Below are 18,467 nucleotides of genomic sequence, written 5' to 3'. Positions count from 1 at the left end.
ATATCCATTTGCATGCTTTGAACATCTCCATGTTCATTACCAATGAAACGTGGTACTTGGCATCACAAATGCTAGTCTCAATCTCGAGCGATCCTTATCCTTATTAGCGGACGGCTCAATTGACTAGGAACTGTTTAGAATATACAGTGACTATAAGATGTGTTTCATAATAGTGATCTCTCTTTATTCACTATCTCATCTTACTTACACTATAGTATATTCAAGGTCTTTATCAAAACAACAATAGTATATCACAATATAACAATATGAAGAAAGATAAATAAAATGCCATTAATGAATGTAAATTATATTAAACAAAGATTGTTTATACATAGAGTCATAAAAGCCCTTAGCCACAAGTTGGCTAACCGGGCACCCACTCTTTCAGCACCTTCCTCGCCGAGTCTTTTGCAGTCTCCCCATAATGACGTTACTTCTTCATCCAATCTCTTATCAGAATTTTGGGATCTCTCTTCTAGAAATTGAAAAATATGGTCAAGCGATAAAATCTGCAAACACCCATAGATAAAGAGTATTATTTACTACATAAAAATCATAACAAGTAACAAACATATAATAATATACCTGGAAGGCAGACGAGGCAAGAGACCAAGTTAATACTTTGGTAGGCTGAGGCAGTAGATGCAACCTGTCATGATCTCCAATGAGATTAGCTCCGGTTCTCCAACCAATCTCTGGATCCCTCAAATCCCAAAAAGATCCAGCATTATTCCTATGATTCACACCCTCCAAGAACAAGTGGCGACCTTCACGAGTGTCGGGAGAAACTGTTCGTTCATCATCACGTCTTCTTTTTGGATTTATTCTACCATTATCACTCTCCCTAATACGGGTGTCATGGTCAGCATCATTTCTTCTACCACCATTCCTTCGGTCACGAGCGTCTGTATTTCTAGATGGAGGACCAGAACGGTTGATAAGGTCGGATGGCCCGGGAGAATTCCTCCACCTTGGAATCCCTTGGGAATTATGATTACCTCGATCCATTGATGACTCTTTTCTCGACATCTTTGACGAAGTCTTCTCGTTTTTCTCTATGCAAACACGAACCTCCGCCAAACTTATTTTGTCGCCTACGAATAAAATAAAAAAAAAAGAGAGAATGATCAATAAATAAATTTAATAAAATTTAAAGTAACACGAGTAGAAGAATCCCAAGAAGACGCAAAATACAGTTATCAAAATTCAACATGGACAAAACATTACCAGCAGGTACCAAACTCCTAGGATCGACTATTTCGTCGAAAAAACCTAAGGATCGACAGCTAAGCTGCAAAGTGCGGTAAGTTTTACCAAGTATGATCTTTCTAGGATCCGGTCTCCAAGTCGTGGGCACCCCCCCCCCCCCCCATCATAATCCCAAGCGTAAAAAAACTCCGATCTCCACGCACTCTTTGGAGACGAAAAACGGGATAAAAATTTACAGTCCACACGAGGTTGAAAATAAATATAAGAGTCGGGCATGGAACGACGCACCACAAAGAGCGAGAAAAATAGCTTTGCAGTCGAAATCAATTGAATTTCGCTCATTCAACGGAGAAAACATGAAAATACAAGGATAGCCCTCGGGGTCAATTGACTAAAACTCACACCAAGCCTACATACAATTTCTATCAAAATGGCATTAGGAGGAAGCGAAAACCCATAATTAAAATACTCCAAGTAAACGGCGAAATATCCCGCGGGAGGGCACTGACAAGAATCTTCTTTTTTCGGAATTTTCATAATATGTTTTGTCAATAATTCAAGCTTCTCGCATGAGGTGGAAATTTTCGAATTTCCCAATACACACTCCTCAACCCCCTCCGATAAACCTTCAGATATACTCCTTTCACAATGGTCAAGTTCACTAACAATTTTTAAGGGGGTCGGACTCTCCGGATCACCTGGCAAAGGGGCGTCTAAATCACTAAAAGACGATACACAGTCATCAAAATCAATATTGTCACTAGACTCCGTGTGCGGAGATAGATCGTTACTCCAATTCGCCATCAACAAAGATAATATCTTACCCCGAGATGGACACCCTGCAAAAATATATATATTTTTAATATATATATATATATATAGTTTCTTTCAAGTGCCCACCTATCATGCCCACTACCATGCCCACCAATGATGTGGCACTATTCTATTGAATGTGATAAAGATGTGATAAATTGTAGGTCCAACAAGTTGAGTAATCACGATTTTATATCAAAATTGAGTAATACATTTAAACAAAAACATAAAAAATTATTGTTCACAGTTCACATAAGAATTATATAGCACAATAAAAAATATATGCGTATATAGATATGCGTGTATTTCTGTATCTATCTATCTTTCGCACGGCCCAAAAATTCATCGGCGTCATCTCGCCGCTAACTGGCCGCTGATTCGCAGCCAATTCACCGCCAATTCTTCGAGGACACGCCGCAGATCTCGCCCCATTCCACCACCGGAAACAATCACTGGCCGCCACTCTTCCTTCATCGCAGATCTGGAGCCGCCGTTCGTCGTCGCCATCTCATGATGGATAGATCGGCCGCTGCTTCTCCTCCTCCGCAGGCACAGATCAACCACTGCTGCATCTCCTCCTCCGCTGGAACAGATCGACCGCTGCATCTTCTCCTTAGCTGGACAAATTTGCCGTCGAATCTCCTTCCCTCCGGAACAGCTGCGTGCCGCCTCTTCCCTCTCACGACCTGCTTCAATCGTTTGCTTCCTTTTTTCACCGCCGTTGTCGCCGCCTCTCAGGTAGTGGGCCGAGGATCCTTGGAGATGGTGGATTGATAGATAGATAGGGACTTACACGTATACGCATAGACGACATGCATATTTGTAGAAAAGATGAATCTACACGGTTGGAGGGGCAAAGAACACTATACGCACATTCTCACTATGCAAAAGCAGCAAAACACAAAACAAAAAGGGGAGAGGAGAGAGAGAAATCAAAGTTGACCAAGAAGAGTAAGGGACACGTGATGATTATACCTGCCATAGTGTGATTGTATATACTCTATCAATATTTCGAACACGAACACGCAAATACTGCAAGAGAAAAATAATTTCACGTTAGTAAGTTGTGATGAAAACTATACTGTGGTGCTGAATTTATAATGACAGTAGTTGATAGAGTTTTACTGGGATTCTACAATTAATATTCTAGTAGGATTTTGATTCCTATCCAATTACATGGTGATTATTATTATTCTGCCAGAATTTTAATTTCACTCCATCACAGTCCTAATACGGTTTCTCCATATCTGAAGAGCTTTCGGGGGCGTTGCCCCGAGCCCCCACGAGGTCGATCCCCGTAATTTTCGCAGTGAAAAACAATATTCGTTCTCGGCAACTAAGTTTCTGGCAATACTCCGATAAAAAAATTCTACTCTCGGACCTCTCTACACACGCGACATGCCCGAGAGTGGGGGGCCTATGATAGGTTACACCTAAAAATTAAACTGGGCCTGAGCCCAATCATGAAGGTCCACTCCAAATATTTTTGAGGCCCAAGCTTATTTAAATATTATAAATATTTAATTCAAGCAGACCCTGAATTTTACAAAAGCTCATAAGAGGCTCAAGCCCATGAAACACTCTTCGAATATCTATAAATAGCTCAAGTCACCTCATTATTAAGGTACACACTTTCTTTAGCACTATAACGCTTTACTTTCGATTATTATTCCTTGAGTAATAACTGACTTGAGCGTCGGAGTGCCTTCGCAGAAACCCTCCCGGCTCCTCTGACTTTGTTTTGTGACGTAGGAACAACCCACTGAAGATGTCCACCGGGAACATACAAGGATCCGTTGATACTCCGGACTTTGCGAAAGCAACGTGTCATATACAAGTGATTTTTGACTACATCAATCCTAATGTAAATTAGAAGATGCCTGCATATTTATAATATATCATAAAATAATTTTATCATTTACATATATCTCCCTCCCTTTTTTGTTGTCTAAATTAGTTTACAATATTTAATTATGTGATCGAAAGTAATAATTATAAGATAGAAAAAAGTAATATTTTTAACATAAAATTAATTTTTTTTCGTGAATAAAACTAATTAACTAATAAAATTGATCAATAATTTTGTTTCACCAAAATTTGTGTAATAACAATTTAAATTCCAAACCTTATTTGATATAATAAAAGTGAGTGCCTAACTCTTATTTATTTCTTCATGAAGATGAAAATGATAGGACAAGGACCCCACATGCCCACCTCCTCTCCAACCCAATTTTCTCTCTCTTGCACTTTTTAGCACTTTTTATGATATAATAATTAGTTGTAAGGATTCAAACACAAACCCCAAAAAATAGGGAAAATCTACTAAAAAGTTCCGATCTTTTTCAGTTAGTTAGTGTTCTGCGAGTGAGTACCTAATGGGAAGCGTCCTCTGCAATTTTCCTCCTGTGTTATAATGATGATTCCTCTCTGTATTGGCTGCGGCTGCTGCTAAATCGGGTATTTTTATTTCTTTCTGGATAATGGGTTAGCTTTATTCTTTCCGTTTTTAGATGTCGGGTTCTTTGTGGGATTTGTGTTATATTTTTAAATTTACATTTATCTCGTGTGTTTCTGAGATACGGGGAAATCTTGGACAAATTGAGCTAATAAGTACAGTTTAGAGATTTTTGCGTATTCTTGAATTGTTGGATTTTGTTTTCTCAGAGCTATATATGCTTTATGGTGAATCTCGAGCTGAATACTCAAAGTTCTGTCTTGTGGTTATGCTCAATTTGCTCTCTTCTTTCTTTTTTCATCCCCCTTCTACAAATCTTCCCCTTTAAGTTTATATTTTTTTTTTTTTTTTTTAATATGCATCAATGGCAAATCTTAAAAACATTTCATGTTTGCCAGTAATCTAAGTCTGGTAATACGTTTGTTTTAATGCGGTTTAGGTTGCGTGAAAAAATTTCACTTTTTAACTCTGTTCATTCATTCCCAAAATATGGTGGATTTTTACTGTAAAAAAAAAACATATGGTGGATATTGGAGTTGTGCCTTTTTCTTTCTTTTTCTTTCTTTTGTCCGGATGGATTACCTATTATTCTTTTGGCATCTTTGGTAATTTTTAATATTGTTGTGCATAGCGTTATATGTTGTCAAATAATAATAGTTAAATATGTGAGGCGTGAAATCCATATAATTTAATGTAGAGTAATGAAAAATCACATATTTCTACAGGAAAAAAAAAAAGATTTAGAGTTAGGGGGCAACTACAGTCCCCTTGTAACCCCTTCCCTCTGACACTTGAAAAAGGTCTTGCCATCGTTTCTGTCTTGTTCTTCCAGGTTTTGACAATTCTACATACTATTTGCACACCATTGGTTTCAATGTAGTTTGCTATAACGTAAATGATATTTTCTTCTCATAGATGTTGGAACCTGATATCTTGTAAATGCTATTTTCTTTGTGCCTCTAATGCAGGTTCTTTTACGAGAAAAAGTACTGAAATTTATAATCTTTGGCTCACTGAAAGTGTGAGCTGTGAATTTAAGGAAGAGAGTTTAGAAAACTCCGAGACAGACAAAAAATAGTTTTGATTTATCAGAAAATGGGTTATCTTTGTGATTTCTGTGGGGAACAAAGATCATTTGTATATTGTCGGTCTGATGCGGCTTGTTTATGTTTATCATGTGACCGAAATGTTCATTCTGCAAATGCTCTCTCGAGACGTCACTCTAGGACACTTGTGTGCGAAAGATGCAATTCTCAGCCGGCTTTTGTAAGATGTATTGAGGAAAATCTCTCTCTTTGTCAAAATTGTGATTGGATGGAGCATGTTGGCTCCAATACTAGTCATGTACATAAGATACAAGCAGTTAATTGTTATTCTGGCTGCCCTTCTGCTACAGAACTTTCAGAAATTTGGTGGTTTCTGTTAGATTCAGCCAATGAGAAGAATACAGGTTATATGAGCATTACTGATGACAAGCCAAAGGATTTCATATGTCCCCAGCAAAAGGACAATGTTCAAGATGCATCCCTTGAGGCAGAAGAGGGTGATCTACGTACTGAGGATCTTGGTAAATCAGTAACTCAAATGGATTCACTATCACCTTTACTTGACCCCAAGATACATGATATGGTCCAGGCACCTGGAGTTTCTCAGTCTGCGTTGCCAAAGGTTGCCAAATTCTAATTATTGTTTCTTATTTTGAACTGCTGTTTTTCTGATCTGCTTTTGTGACCTTACGGATAGAAGTGAGATGCAAGATTCGATTAGAATTAAGATATGTGTACTATTACATGTTCTCATTACCTTACTTGAGTGCTGCATGCAATCACAAGACGCTCGAGATTGCAGTTGTCTGAAAAAGCCCATAAACTTATATATAGATTTGTCTATTTTGGATATAAGTTTAATCGCGTATTCCGTTCTTTGCTATCTCCACTTGCTGCGAGCCTTGCAAATATCCATTGAAAATGAAAGATTTTGAGCTGCTGATATTACTGGCACGAAATCTAACTCCTTGTGTTAGCGTGGAGCTTGAGCAAGTGCCAAATTAGTTGAGGGGGAATTGAAGAGTGGGGAAGTATTTGATGGTGAATAGCCACAATAAATAGATGCTAAATCATTATTATAAGAAACAACTGGTATTAGGGTATTGTTTTACGTGAAATACTGAAAAAACTTTTCCTTTCACCCACAGGTTTTCTTACCTGAAACAAAGGGACCTGATGCATTTCAGGACAATAGTTTCTACGATGATTTTAATGTGGACGAGGTCGACATAAATATTGAGAACTATGAAGAACTTTTTGGTGTAGCTCTTAATAATCCAGAACAGCTTTTTGATGATGAGGGACTTTTTGGGACAAAGGCCATGTCTTACACTGCTGAGGTAATCCCACAAATCATAATAGTGTTATATCATCTTTTTGTTATTGTATTGCCTAAATCCCTGTAACATTTTTTTAAGGCAAACTTTTTGTTAATCAGTAAATAAAGTTTCAGACCAAAAAACATTACAGATACATTGAGCCATACCCAAAAAAAATTCAATGAATCGTACAAATTATGACCCTACAAAATCAAGAGGGGGATACATCAATTAGATTCAACGATATGCACGAGTTTTATTTTATGAACTTAGTGGACTATCAGAAGTTCTTTATTGTCAAATATCTTCCAGTTCCAAGCAGTCCAAATGCAATAGACCAAGCTTAATGGGCCAAGATTCTTTTTTGATGATATGAGAAGACCATCGAAATTCCTTCCGTACCAATTAAAATGCAAAGCTTGGAGTAGTTTTAGATCTATGAATAGCCTGCCAACTATGAATGAGGGGCCTGATTAAGCACTAAATCCATAGTGTCAGAGAGAGATGTCCATCAGTTTCATCAGCTAAGTCATGCAAAATAATGGTTATTCTTGTCTGCAGAAAATTAAACTTCTAATGCTTATTATTTTGTCTTGATTGGTGGCTGGCAACTGATTCGCTGAGAATCTTTACCCATTAAATTATTGTTCTATGATCCGTGAAGAGTTTCCCTTCGGTTGATAACATTTTGGTATCATATCATTGGGTAACAAAATTAATATTTCTTCATACATAATAGGAATCATCTGTTGGAGGGGTAAATGTTACACTACCAGCGTGTAGCAATGCAGCATCTATCGATTCAGTGATAAGCTGTAAGACTGAACCCAATGTATGTTTTGCCGGAGAGATCAGTGCAACAGATTATCAAGATTGTGGAGCTTCCTCATCGCAAATCATGGGTGAATCACCATGGTGCCCTCTGGTTCCAGAAAGTTCATTGCCTTCTTCAAGCAGGACTGATGCTGTCATGCGTTACAAGGAGAAGAAGAAGACACGAAAGTAAAAAATTCATTTAGTTATTAACTCCAAATTGTTGTGTATTGGGAATTTTGGATACTTCTACCACACCAGGGTATTGTAGGAACTAGGAAGGGTTTGATATGGTTAATAAGGCTATATAAGGAATTTCTCTAGCAACTTGATCTAATATTTTTTGTCAATTGAGGATCAATATAAACTAGTCGCTAGGTGTAGAAATGACATAATGGTGTCAAAGTTGGGTGTTAAATGGAAACTTCAGAACTAATTGTTATGATGGATAAAAAGTGACATGCATGGGAACCACCTGTTAAACTGCAGTAATTTAAGTCTGTGACCAGTGGACTCATCGTTGCTTGTTTGTAAATTATAAGTTCGCTTCCTTATCCAGTGCGTATCGATGATTATAATGTTATATAATAAATTTCTCTAGGAACTTGGATTGGTAATTTTTGTAGAAAGAAGATGCATATGAAATAGTTGTCCATGGTGTTCATCATGAAGATTCTTAGTTGCATGAGTTTGAGGACAGGGGGTGTAAATGTGCAAGGTGAACTTTTAGCACATTTATGTTTTTAAAAAAATGCCATCTTACTTCCACCGATTGTTTTCATCAGTCTTATCTTGTCCTTTTTGATAAATAATAAATTGGAATACTTTCCAAGGATCTCTATTCCTTGCACAATGTGGATGAAGTTATGTTTTTGGTCCCTTACAATTCTAGGTTCTCTTTTTTAGCTATGAAGTTTGATTTTAATACCTCGTGACTCCTTTCTTCCCATGTCCAAGAATGAAGCTTTTGTTAACTTTCTCCTGTATCAATTTGTCATTTGGATGGCATAGCAGATTTGAGAAGAAAGTAAGATATGCATCTCGCAAAGCAAGAGCTGATGTGAGAAGAAGAGAAAAGGGACGTTTTGTCAAGGCTGGTGATGCTTATGATTATGATCCATTGATACCAAGCCGAAGCTACTGATTTTAAGGAAGTTTGTCGTACATAGGATGGAATGCACTGATGTCCCCTTTCAATAACAAATTAGCTGTCAGAGGTTGATTTGTTACAAACAAATGCAGCCGCAGGAAAGGTGTACTAACTTCTCTATTTCTCCCACAAACTTGTGCACACATTACCTGTGGGAAGCCGGGAGATGGATTTCTTACCAGCTAGTCTAGATTATTATTATCTGTGACGAAATCTATGTATATGCAAATGTGCCATATATCACAAACTTTCAAGCATGACTTGTGGCAGTCAGATTTCATGTCTGGCATCCTTTTCTAGAAGCATAAAGTTTTCGCCAGCCCAAGTTTAGCCATGACTATTTTTCTTGGGTCCAATATATTGTTCAAGTTTCATCTTGATACCATGGAATCTCTAAAAAGATTTGATATCGGTTTGATCATCACTGAAGCCTGTTCATGGAAGTTGGATACTCGTCTAAAAGATCAGAAGCCTTGTCAAAAACAGAAGCTTTAAGATTATGTATATTTTACTGCTTGAATACAGTTTTGAAAGGTCTTAATCTGGGAAAACTGAATTGTTCATTTCAATTATTTTTGTGTAAATGTAAGTATCCATTCACATTGAGATCGCTAATTAATTTGTATCATTCACATTTTCTTGAATCTATGCTCTTTATTCAGATGGCTTTGTATAGGTTGCCTTTTGCCCATGTACAGGTTCGTCGTCATGATTCTTTGTGCTGTTCATTTGTGTTAAGTTCTTCTGTTCGTTAGTTTGTCGTCATGATTCTTGTGCTGTTCATTTGTGTTAATTCTTCTGTTCATTAGTTTCTGGATATCACGAACACGGTGTAAACACGATGAGGTTGCAAAATAACAAGCACTAATATCAGTACCTTAGAAAATGTAATGAACCAGCTGGTTTGGAAATTTAGATCCAGGGAAAGAGACTAAATAGATGTTGAGTGATTAAAGAAACTATGATTGAAAAAAGCTTGTGGATATATTGGATTGCTTTTCTAGAGATTGTTTTGTTCCCTAGGAAGAAAGCATGTTTGGCTTCATTTTCTAATACTTCTTCTTTCCTATCATCCTTTTTATGACCTTAGTTAGTATTAATGCATTTTGAACTCGACATCACTAAGGTAAAGTAATTATGAATCATTCAATGATAAAAAAATATAAAAAATATACATATACCCAGTTCTAGTTATACAAAGTTTTCTTCGTCTTAAAATCAAAGAAGTAAATTTGACAGCAAATATTCAGTGTGCGGTAAAACCCGTACGTGAAACAAATATCTCTCTGCTTGCTTCGAATACAGAGATTCAAGGGACCTTCTCAAGGATGTCTTATCATAAACAAACAAAGAAAAGTTGAAAAAAGGAATATTGCATGTAATGTGAGTGCATATGATAAATACCCAATATTCGGCAAAACAAATATCGAATAATTTCTAGAGTTTTCATGTGTACGGATTAGTTACACGTATTGATACCTTTCTTGCAGTCTTTGGTTAGATCATTGAACGTCTCGATATGCCTTTTTCCCCTCAAAAGTACCTCAGAATCAACAGAAATTTTCATGAAATAATCAAATTCAACAGGTTTTCCATTGTTGAGCTTAGTCGTCTCCGCATGCCAGTCGCTATTGACATCCCAGAGATCTTTATGTTCATCAAGAAAATGTGTGGAATATTTACTCTTCAAAGGATCAAAGAACGACTTTTCCGGTTCATCTGTTGAAATGTAAAGTGCCCTTCCATCTTCGATCTTGTTTTTCAAAGTTGCTAGAAGAGATTCTGGCGAAGTATCTTTATCAAGATTCGGCCATAGCTCCTTGTTTTTCGCTTTCGCCCCTCTCTCGACATGTACAGCATCATAATCCCATTTCATTCTTGCTCCAATAGCCGAAGCCACGTCCATCAAGGGTCTTGACTTCCAAATCATACGCCATGGTCTATCAATGACAGAAGAGGCCTCACCCTCACAAACTTGGAACCAATTATTACTCGATTTTTTTGCATTTCCGAACTTTCTCATAATTAAAGTATCCTTCACTTGAGCTAGCTTCATAGGTGTGACCTTGGAATGATTCTCCACAAAATGAAGAGTCAGTCCATCTTTTTGTTGCAACCTGTTCCAGTCTGACCAGAACTCAGCCTGGTCGACCACAGATGCCGAATCCAACAAGTGCTCAAAATCAAAGTAAAATCTGAAATCTTTGCCTTCCTCATCTTGACCAGATGACGTATACATCTTAGACAAACATATGCTAAGGTCCATAACTAAGGTTCGATTCAAATACTGTGCCTCCCCTAGCATACAAAGGAAACTCCATAAATACTGATCCATGCTCTTGCACCTGTCCTTGCCACCTGAATAAATCAAATACTTGCCACTGCTAAACGAATCCTTTGATCCCATCTCAGAAAAAGTATCATTCACAATTTCCCCAGCCTCTGGCAGCACAATAGGATTAGCCTCCACCCTTTCACTCTTCTTCTTTATTGCATTCTCACCCGAACGATAATCCCCAATGCCCACCAAGCTAAACGTGCAATTCTCTAATCTTACAAGCTCAAAACTCCGATAATCCTTGTAAAATGCGGTGGCATTCGCTTCCTTAGACTTATACCTCCACGCCATATGACAAGAACTATCATTATTCCCTTTCACTGGCTTTCCAAACCGGAAGAAGTGAATGTCTTTAAGATTCACCATTGCAGACCTCATTAATAAGAGAAACAAATCGGGATCGCCACAGTCGATGGGCTCATCGACTTCTCCTCCACAATCATGGACAACAGAATCGATTTCACCCCCAGAATCTGACCCATTGTTGGCCAAGAAACCCACAGCATTCCTCACAACAGCATCGTCTGAGTCAAGAATGGCATTCGAAGTGGGTGTAAAGAAATTTCTAATCTTTGAGAAAGGGTGAAACAACTGGTTATCGGGCGTGTAAGATACAGCCATTACAGTGAAAACCAAAATCCCAACAGCAAATAAAGCGAAACAGAGGTTCTTCATCAAAGCTAACAAATTTTGTCCAAGAATCTCTCGCCTGAAACTTCTATCCCTAGATAGATTTACTGACGACTGACCCATCATTTTCGTTAACCCCCTTAAGCTTCCGATCACCACAAACCAAAAAAAAAAAAAAAAAAGGAAAACTAAAACTAAAACTAAAACCACAGATTCAAAAAATGTGATAACTGTAAAACTGATATGAAATTTGGCCAAATGATTTCCAAAATATGGAGAAAAAATCGAGATAAACCTGGGGTTTGACCGATCTGCTGAAGCTGAGCTATAAATATAGATATCTGTATCTCTTGCCTCATATGCTCTGCGTAGGAAGAATACAGCGTAATGAGTTGTTTAACTACCAACTTTGTGCTGTGTTTGGTAATTATTAAATTAGTACAGCAAAGTAATACTTTTGAGTTTAAAAGTAATAGTTTTTTATCTGTTTTCTTTATCAGTTAATTTTTTTTTTAGAGTACACGTACAATATTGTTTTTATCAGTTATTTAAAGGTATTTGTTTGGGTGATATAAGGAAGATAAATATGATTTGAGTAACTTAGATCTATCAGTGATATTATATTTAGGTAGTATTTGGGAGAGCATTTAAGAAGAATTTCTCAATTTTTTTTATGAAAATTTGTGAACAAAAGCTAAAAAGTATTTTTTAAAAATTCTCTCAAACACTACTTTAACATCTTTGGTTGAATGTAAAAATTTCAAATGTCAAACTGAAAATATTGTTCTAAAACGTTAGAAAATAAATAACATGTAAAGTTCGGGATTGGTTATATATATATATTCTCTAAAATGTTAAAAGATGAATAACATTCGTGAGTAAATTATTATTGGGTGCGCAAACCTGCTCCTAAAATGAATTGAATGTAGTTCATTTCAAATATATTTTTCATATTTTTAGGCATTATTTTAAAATTTTTATATGACCGCTCCAAACTTACATTTTAAAAAAAAATCTTTATTAGTAAACAATGGCGAGCTTAAAAGGAAAAATCAGAGAGAGGAATCATGAAGACTTGCTTGCAATAACGTGATACCAAACAGCCGCGCAAGGGCCAATGGGAATCTTCTTTCTGCCATCAAATTCGTTTAATTTTTTAAAGTTTGTCCCACCGACAGTTGGTAACAGGGGTAGAAGCGTCATTCGGCATGTGATTTTTTTTTTTGGCATAGGGAAACTCTACGTTATTAAAAAAATCAATACATCAAATACCCTGTGATATATATAGAAAGTTTTGCTATGTTGACTACCTTCATGTCCACTTATGAGGTGATACTCATCCATTGGATGAACCATTTGTATATGATTCATCTCATCTATTGAATGATTGACACCTCATAGGTGGACATGGAGGTGGGCACCGGAGGTGGGCAGCATAGCAAAACTCTATATATATATATATATATATATATATATATATATATATATATAAGAATATTTTAAATCTCAAATCATATGCTAATAACAAGCCTCGCATTATTTTGTTAAAATGTCATGGTAACTCTATAATAATCCAAATATTATTTATTTTATTTTTGGAATTTCCTCATTTCTAATTTTTCCAAATACAAGTTTGGAACCATTAACAAAAACTTTACAAAGACAAAATATTAAATAAAGTGGTGAAAAATTACATAGTTAGGACTAGATTTATAGGACTGTGCTTTGTTAGATTCAGAGACTTGGTTGCTGCCAATGGCTTGTGTTTCCACATTTGCCCTCAGAAATCCAAGTCCGCTACCTTGAGTGTCCTGCGCTCACCATTTTGTTTTGCCTCGTTAGGTTTGGTTTTTTTTTTTTTTTTTTACTAAGAATAATAATTTTTAATTTATCGTTCAAAATTATACTTTAAAAATTCTAATTTTTTTTGTAAAAAAAATGCTGCATATTTAAAAGTTTGACAATAATTTATTTGAAATACTTTAGTAGTAGCTAGAGTAACAATTTTATTTACTCAAAATAAAAATCGAACGTAAATCGTAACTCTACAAAATATCATCCCCAAAATATACACATATAATAACACTAAAATGAAAAAAAATTACCCAAAAAAAACATTAATGTAAATATAACAGAGGAGATTAATATAATTACCTCATGGTTAATGTTGTGAAAAAATATGTGTTCTCCGTTTTGGTCTGTTGCCCTCTTTCCTTGGCAAGTGAGTTTTGCTTCAGAATGACTTGTGTGATCATGTGGTGGTACCTCTTTCAGTCCAATGCAAACATGTCTAATATATGGCTCGTAAAAAAAAATAAAAAATAAAATAATATGTATATATAGGTTCGAGCCGGCTCGATCCATTAGAGGGAACGGATGGACCAAATGGCGAGAGCGACTAGTCGAGAAAATGGTTTAGGTTCGAGCTAGTTAATTAACTATATATGATCTTAATTCTTTGAATATCGTCATGATGAGTTACCATATATTAATTCATATATAGTTGAAATTTAAAATAAAATTCAATTTAATTCGCTTTCGAACGTTACCTTTGCGCGCACCAATTCATGTTGCGAGTACAAAGGGCATTGGACATTGATTTATGTTCTAAATAGTTCTTTAAAGAGAAAAATTCCTTCAAATTTGTAGTCTCCTTCATGCTCCTGTACATCTGATCATCATAATTAAGATTCAAAATTATGAAACCTTAATAATAATAATAATAACAATAATAATAAATTATTTTATATGCATATTAACTTTGAAATTATAAAACTATATCAAATGTACTTTAATTGAAATAACTCTTTTAAAATAACATTTTTTGTAAACAAAAAAAAAATAACATTTTTTGTAGTTTTTAATTTCAAAAGTAACATATATATATATATATATATATATATATATATATATATATATATATATAAAACATTTTTCATAATAAAAAATAAATAAATCCTAGTGCAAATGTAATCTACAGACACGCATTAATTAATTAATTGTGTGTTTTTCTTATAACTTATTATATAATTCATGGCCTTTGTGTATATATCGATCCTTTTCACCCTGCAAAATATCAGTTATTCAGAATTTCAATCTTTTTTTTTCATTTAATTTCTAAAACTTGTTTAAATTTCTTCAGTAAAAGAATCAAATAAAATATATATTTTAGGTACACAAAGTGTATGTTTGCATATATTCTAGTTAACATGCTAATTGTTGATAATAATTAAGTTGATTAAGAGGCTCATCACTGAAGCGATTAACCATTAATGAGAAACAACATAGGATTTATAACCTTTTATTTTTACAACACTCTTAGGTTAATTAGCAAACCTAGTAATAACCTAACTTCCTTGGAAAAATTCCGATCATATGTAAGAATTTTAGTTCGCCTAAGATCGGGGGCGGACTCGACGAGAAGGAAGGCTATTGTTATAGTAAATTAGTAAAGCTAGTATTACTAATTTAGACTAAGCTTATTAATTTCTACTAATTGAATTTATAGTAAGAGAGTATTTGGCTAAACTTATTAAAAACGTCTTACTAAGAGTTTATGAGCTGGTTTAGAAGCTTATAAGCTGTCACGACTTATTTTAAAATAAGTTGTTAAAGTGTTTCGATGAACTTATTTTAAACGAATCAAAATTTTTGTTTGGCATTAGTCATAATTATTAAATCTTTTTATTGTCAAAATTATCAAAAATGGTATAAAATTTATCAAAAATATTAAACCTATATTACAAAAAAATAAAAATATTTCATATTTTAATTTATAAAATTGATATTCTTTGGAAATTTAATTTTTAAAACATATTTAATTAATATTTAATAAGCGGAGGACATGGCGGGGATTTGTGAAAATATAGAAGACTATTTTAGAGAAGTAAAATTTTAAAATAAGATTTTTTTATTAAATCATGCAAGGTCACCCCAAGTTTTTTAAAAACAGCTTACACGCGGTCAAAATGCTTATTTTGATAGCTTATAAGTTTTTTGACCAAATTATTGTTAAACAAATTGGAAGGGTTTATAAGCTCCAAAACAACCTATAAGTTGTTCTGTAGAGCTTATGAGTTCAGTTAAATACCCTCTTATAACCCATAGTATTACTAATTTCTCCTAATACAAACTCAAATTAAAATTTAGATAAACAAAATATCATACCAATATTATTATTTATATATATATATATATATATATATATATATATATTTAAAAAAAATTACATAAATTTAAAATTTAATATATATGCACGCATCTTATGCCAAACATAGCTAGCATATGTAAATCGTGTCTCTCAAATACATAAATTTGTGTATCTGGCGCTGTGTATCTAATTAAGTTCCTTGTCTATATATGCTTTGATTAATATTGTAGCTTTTTATTATGAGATTTGAATGATGTAAGGTTGCGCTTGGATTGAAGTATTTCAAATCCATAGATTTCGATTATAATTTTAGTGTTAACAATGAAACATAGAGAAATCTCAAATTCATAACTTAATTATTTACACATTACTCAGATGGATTAAAAAGGATTTTAAATCACCATTTTATTGGATCATTTAAAATCCATCATAACTACCATGAATTACCATATAAACATAAAAGAAGTAGATTTGATGTTTGTGGTGCTACTTCTCTAAACAACAAAAATGCATTTAAAATCCATGGATTTGAAATACTTCAATCCAAGTGAAGCCTAAAAGTTCGGTCAGTACTGTTCTTACATATTTTCACTTTTTTTAATTAATATTGTAGCAAACATCAATTATTTTAATTATTTCGAATTTGTGCAAGTTACTCATTTAATTTAAAAACAAACTTAATATATATATATATATATATATATATATATATATATATATATATATATACCTGCAGATGACTTTTGATATGAGAAACCTTAAGCCCTTTCACAGCCATAACTTGCATGATCCGCTTTGGCGTAGCTTCTATTATCAAATCAAATACACTAATATTAATTAATTAATAATTAGTTTGCTTTTGTTTGAAAATGTGAAATGGCGAGCCAAACTATTGATATAATATCGATCGTAAAAAAACATTATGCAAATTAAAATTGAACAAATTTTCATCATCAAAAGTTTATACATGCAAATATATATATATATATATATATATAATTATATATATATATATATATATATAAAGAAAACTCTGATACAATAATATTAGCTTGTTAAAGATTAAATAATATTAATTTTTATCCTAAGTTGCATCCATGAAAAAGGAAAAAAAATAAAGTATTGTAAAACCTTACTGTTTTTGCCTCCAAGAATATGAACAACTTGAACAAAACGATCGTGAAGCTCGGAGGTCCACCGTAACCGCGGAAGTGACGATTTCCTGTATTGCCTGACCCTAGGTTTCTGGGAATTTTCCATTTCAACTATGTAGTATGCAAGAATTTTATTTTACTTAGACTGATATATATATTGGGTCAGAGAATGTATGTATTTGTGTGTGTGTGTGTGTGTGTATTTATATATATAGATATTATATATGTATGTATTTATAATGTGGCTATGGAGAAGGAATATTAAATAAAGTTATAGGAGTAGGAGTATGCATAGGAGAGTATTCACATTTTTCCCCGTATGAATCTGAATGAAATTTCTTGTATCATGTCCAAAAAAATTATGTTTAGTGAATTTTTTATCCCCTAATTAAAACATCGTGTTTGTTTCTCCAAATCCATGAATGATTTTCTTAAATGCAAATTCTATTTCTAATGAATATGAATATGAATTGTTCCCCTGATAAACATATAATATTATTTATTGAAACAAATCAATAACAAACCAAACTTAATATCACAATCGTTTATATATGCATCCAACTTTTAATTAAAAACGGATTTCTGGAGATATAATTTTCAGCTTTAAACTTTTTTTCAGAAACAAAATATATGAACTGAATTCTCATTAGGAGTGAGCATAGTGATCTACATATTCAAGAACCTCGGGAAAAAAAACTAATTAGTAAAATTTAATTTTGTTAGGAATATTTGGTTACTACTAGGTTGCAGGTGGGTAAGTGCTTGTGATTCATGAGAATATAATTTAAATTTGTTAGGAAAATTTGGTTACTACTAGGTTGCAGGTGGGTACGTACGTGATTGTGATTCATGAGAATATATATATATATATATATATATATATATATATATATATATATATATATATATATATAGGCTCCGTTTGGTAGGGATGATAGGATAAATAATATATAGATAAGTAATGTAATGAAATAAAAAATAAATAAGAAATGATAGTGAATATAGTAATTGATTTGATTGATAGATTATAGTTTATTTGATTTGATTAGTTGAATTTTATATAAAAATATAAAATTACCATTTTGTCCTTTTTAATAATAAATAAAATATGAATAATATTATTTATAAGGGGTAATATAGTAATTTAAATTCGATAATTTGATTAATGTAAGATAAATAATTAATGATTTGATTGATGTAAAATAAATACTTAATAGAAGGATAAATAATATGGCGAAAAGAACGTAGGATTAGACAAGATAAATTATACATAGATTAATAATAATCCTACCAAACGGAGCCATAATTTACGTTCTATAGTTATATATATACTAGCAAAACCACACGTGCACACGCGATAAGTGTGTGTAAAATAATATAATATTTTTAA

At 33.7% G+C, this 18,467-nt stretch overlaps 2 protein-coding genes across 5 annotated transcripts; one reads left to right on the top strand and one right to left on the bottom strand.

The window, feature by feature from the left end:
- Positions 1 to 4,237: 4,237 nt before the first annotated feature.
- LOC140882095 (zinc finger protein CONSTANS-LIKE 9-like) lies at positions 4,238 to 9,447 on the top strand. Of its 3 annotated transcripts, none has more exons than XM_073287850.1 (6): positions 4,686 to 4,704; positions 5,203 to 5,309; positions 5,446 to 6,145; positions 6,672 to 6,863; positions 7,582 to 7,844; positions 8,670 to 9,447. In XM_073287850.1, the coding sequence occupies exons 3-6, from the start codon at positions 5,573 to 5,575 to the stop codon at positions 8,797 to 8,799; spliced, it is 1,158 nt and encodes a 385-aa protein (XP_073143951.1). In that variant the 5' UTR covers positions 4,686 to 4,704; positions 5,203 to 5,309; positions 5,446 to 5,572; the 3' UTR covers positions 8,800 to 9,447. The 3 variants fall into 3 exon arrangements, with proteins under 3 accessions (XP_073143949.1, XP_073143951.1, XP_073143950.1); XM_073287849.1 differs by lacking the exon at positions 4,686 to 4,704 and adding an exon at positions 4,711 to 4,729; XM_073287848.1 differs by lacking the exons at positions 4,686 to 4,704; positions 5,203 to 5,309 and adding an exon at positions 4,238 to 4,479.
- Positions 9,448 to 9,955: 508 nt separating this feature from the next.
- LOC140882762 (uncharacterized) lies at positions 9,956 to 12,150 on the bottom strand. Of its 2 annotated transcripts, XM_073288954.1 has the most exons (2): positions 12,069 to 12,135; positions 9,956 to 11,667 (listed from the first exon to the last, which is right to left on the bottom strand). In XM_073288954.1, exons 1-2 carry the CDS (start codon positions 12,130 to 12,132, stop codon positions 10,265 to 10,267), a joined length of 1,467 nt encoding a protein of 488 aa, XP_073145055.1. In that variant the 5' UTR covers positions 12,133 to 12,135; the 3' UTR covers positions 9,956 to 10,264. The 2 variants fall into 2 exon arrangements, with proteins under 2 accessions (XP_073145055.1, XP_073145054.1); XM_073288953.1 differs by having other exon boundaries at positions 9,956 to 12,150.
- Between the last annotated feature and the right edge of the window lie 6,317 nt (positions 12,151 to 18,467).

The sequence above is a fragment of the Henckelia pumila genome, chromosome 2 (genome assembly GCF_033568475.1).
Source record: "Henckelia pumila isolate YLH828 chromosome 2, ASM3356847v2, whole genome shotgun sequence".
Lineage (NCBI taxonomy): Eukaryota > Viridiplantae > Streptophyta > Magnoliopsida > Lamiales > Gesneriaceae > Henckelia > Henckelia pumila.
This window is presented reverse-complemented; position numbering and strand designations above follow the sequence as displayed.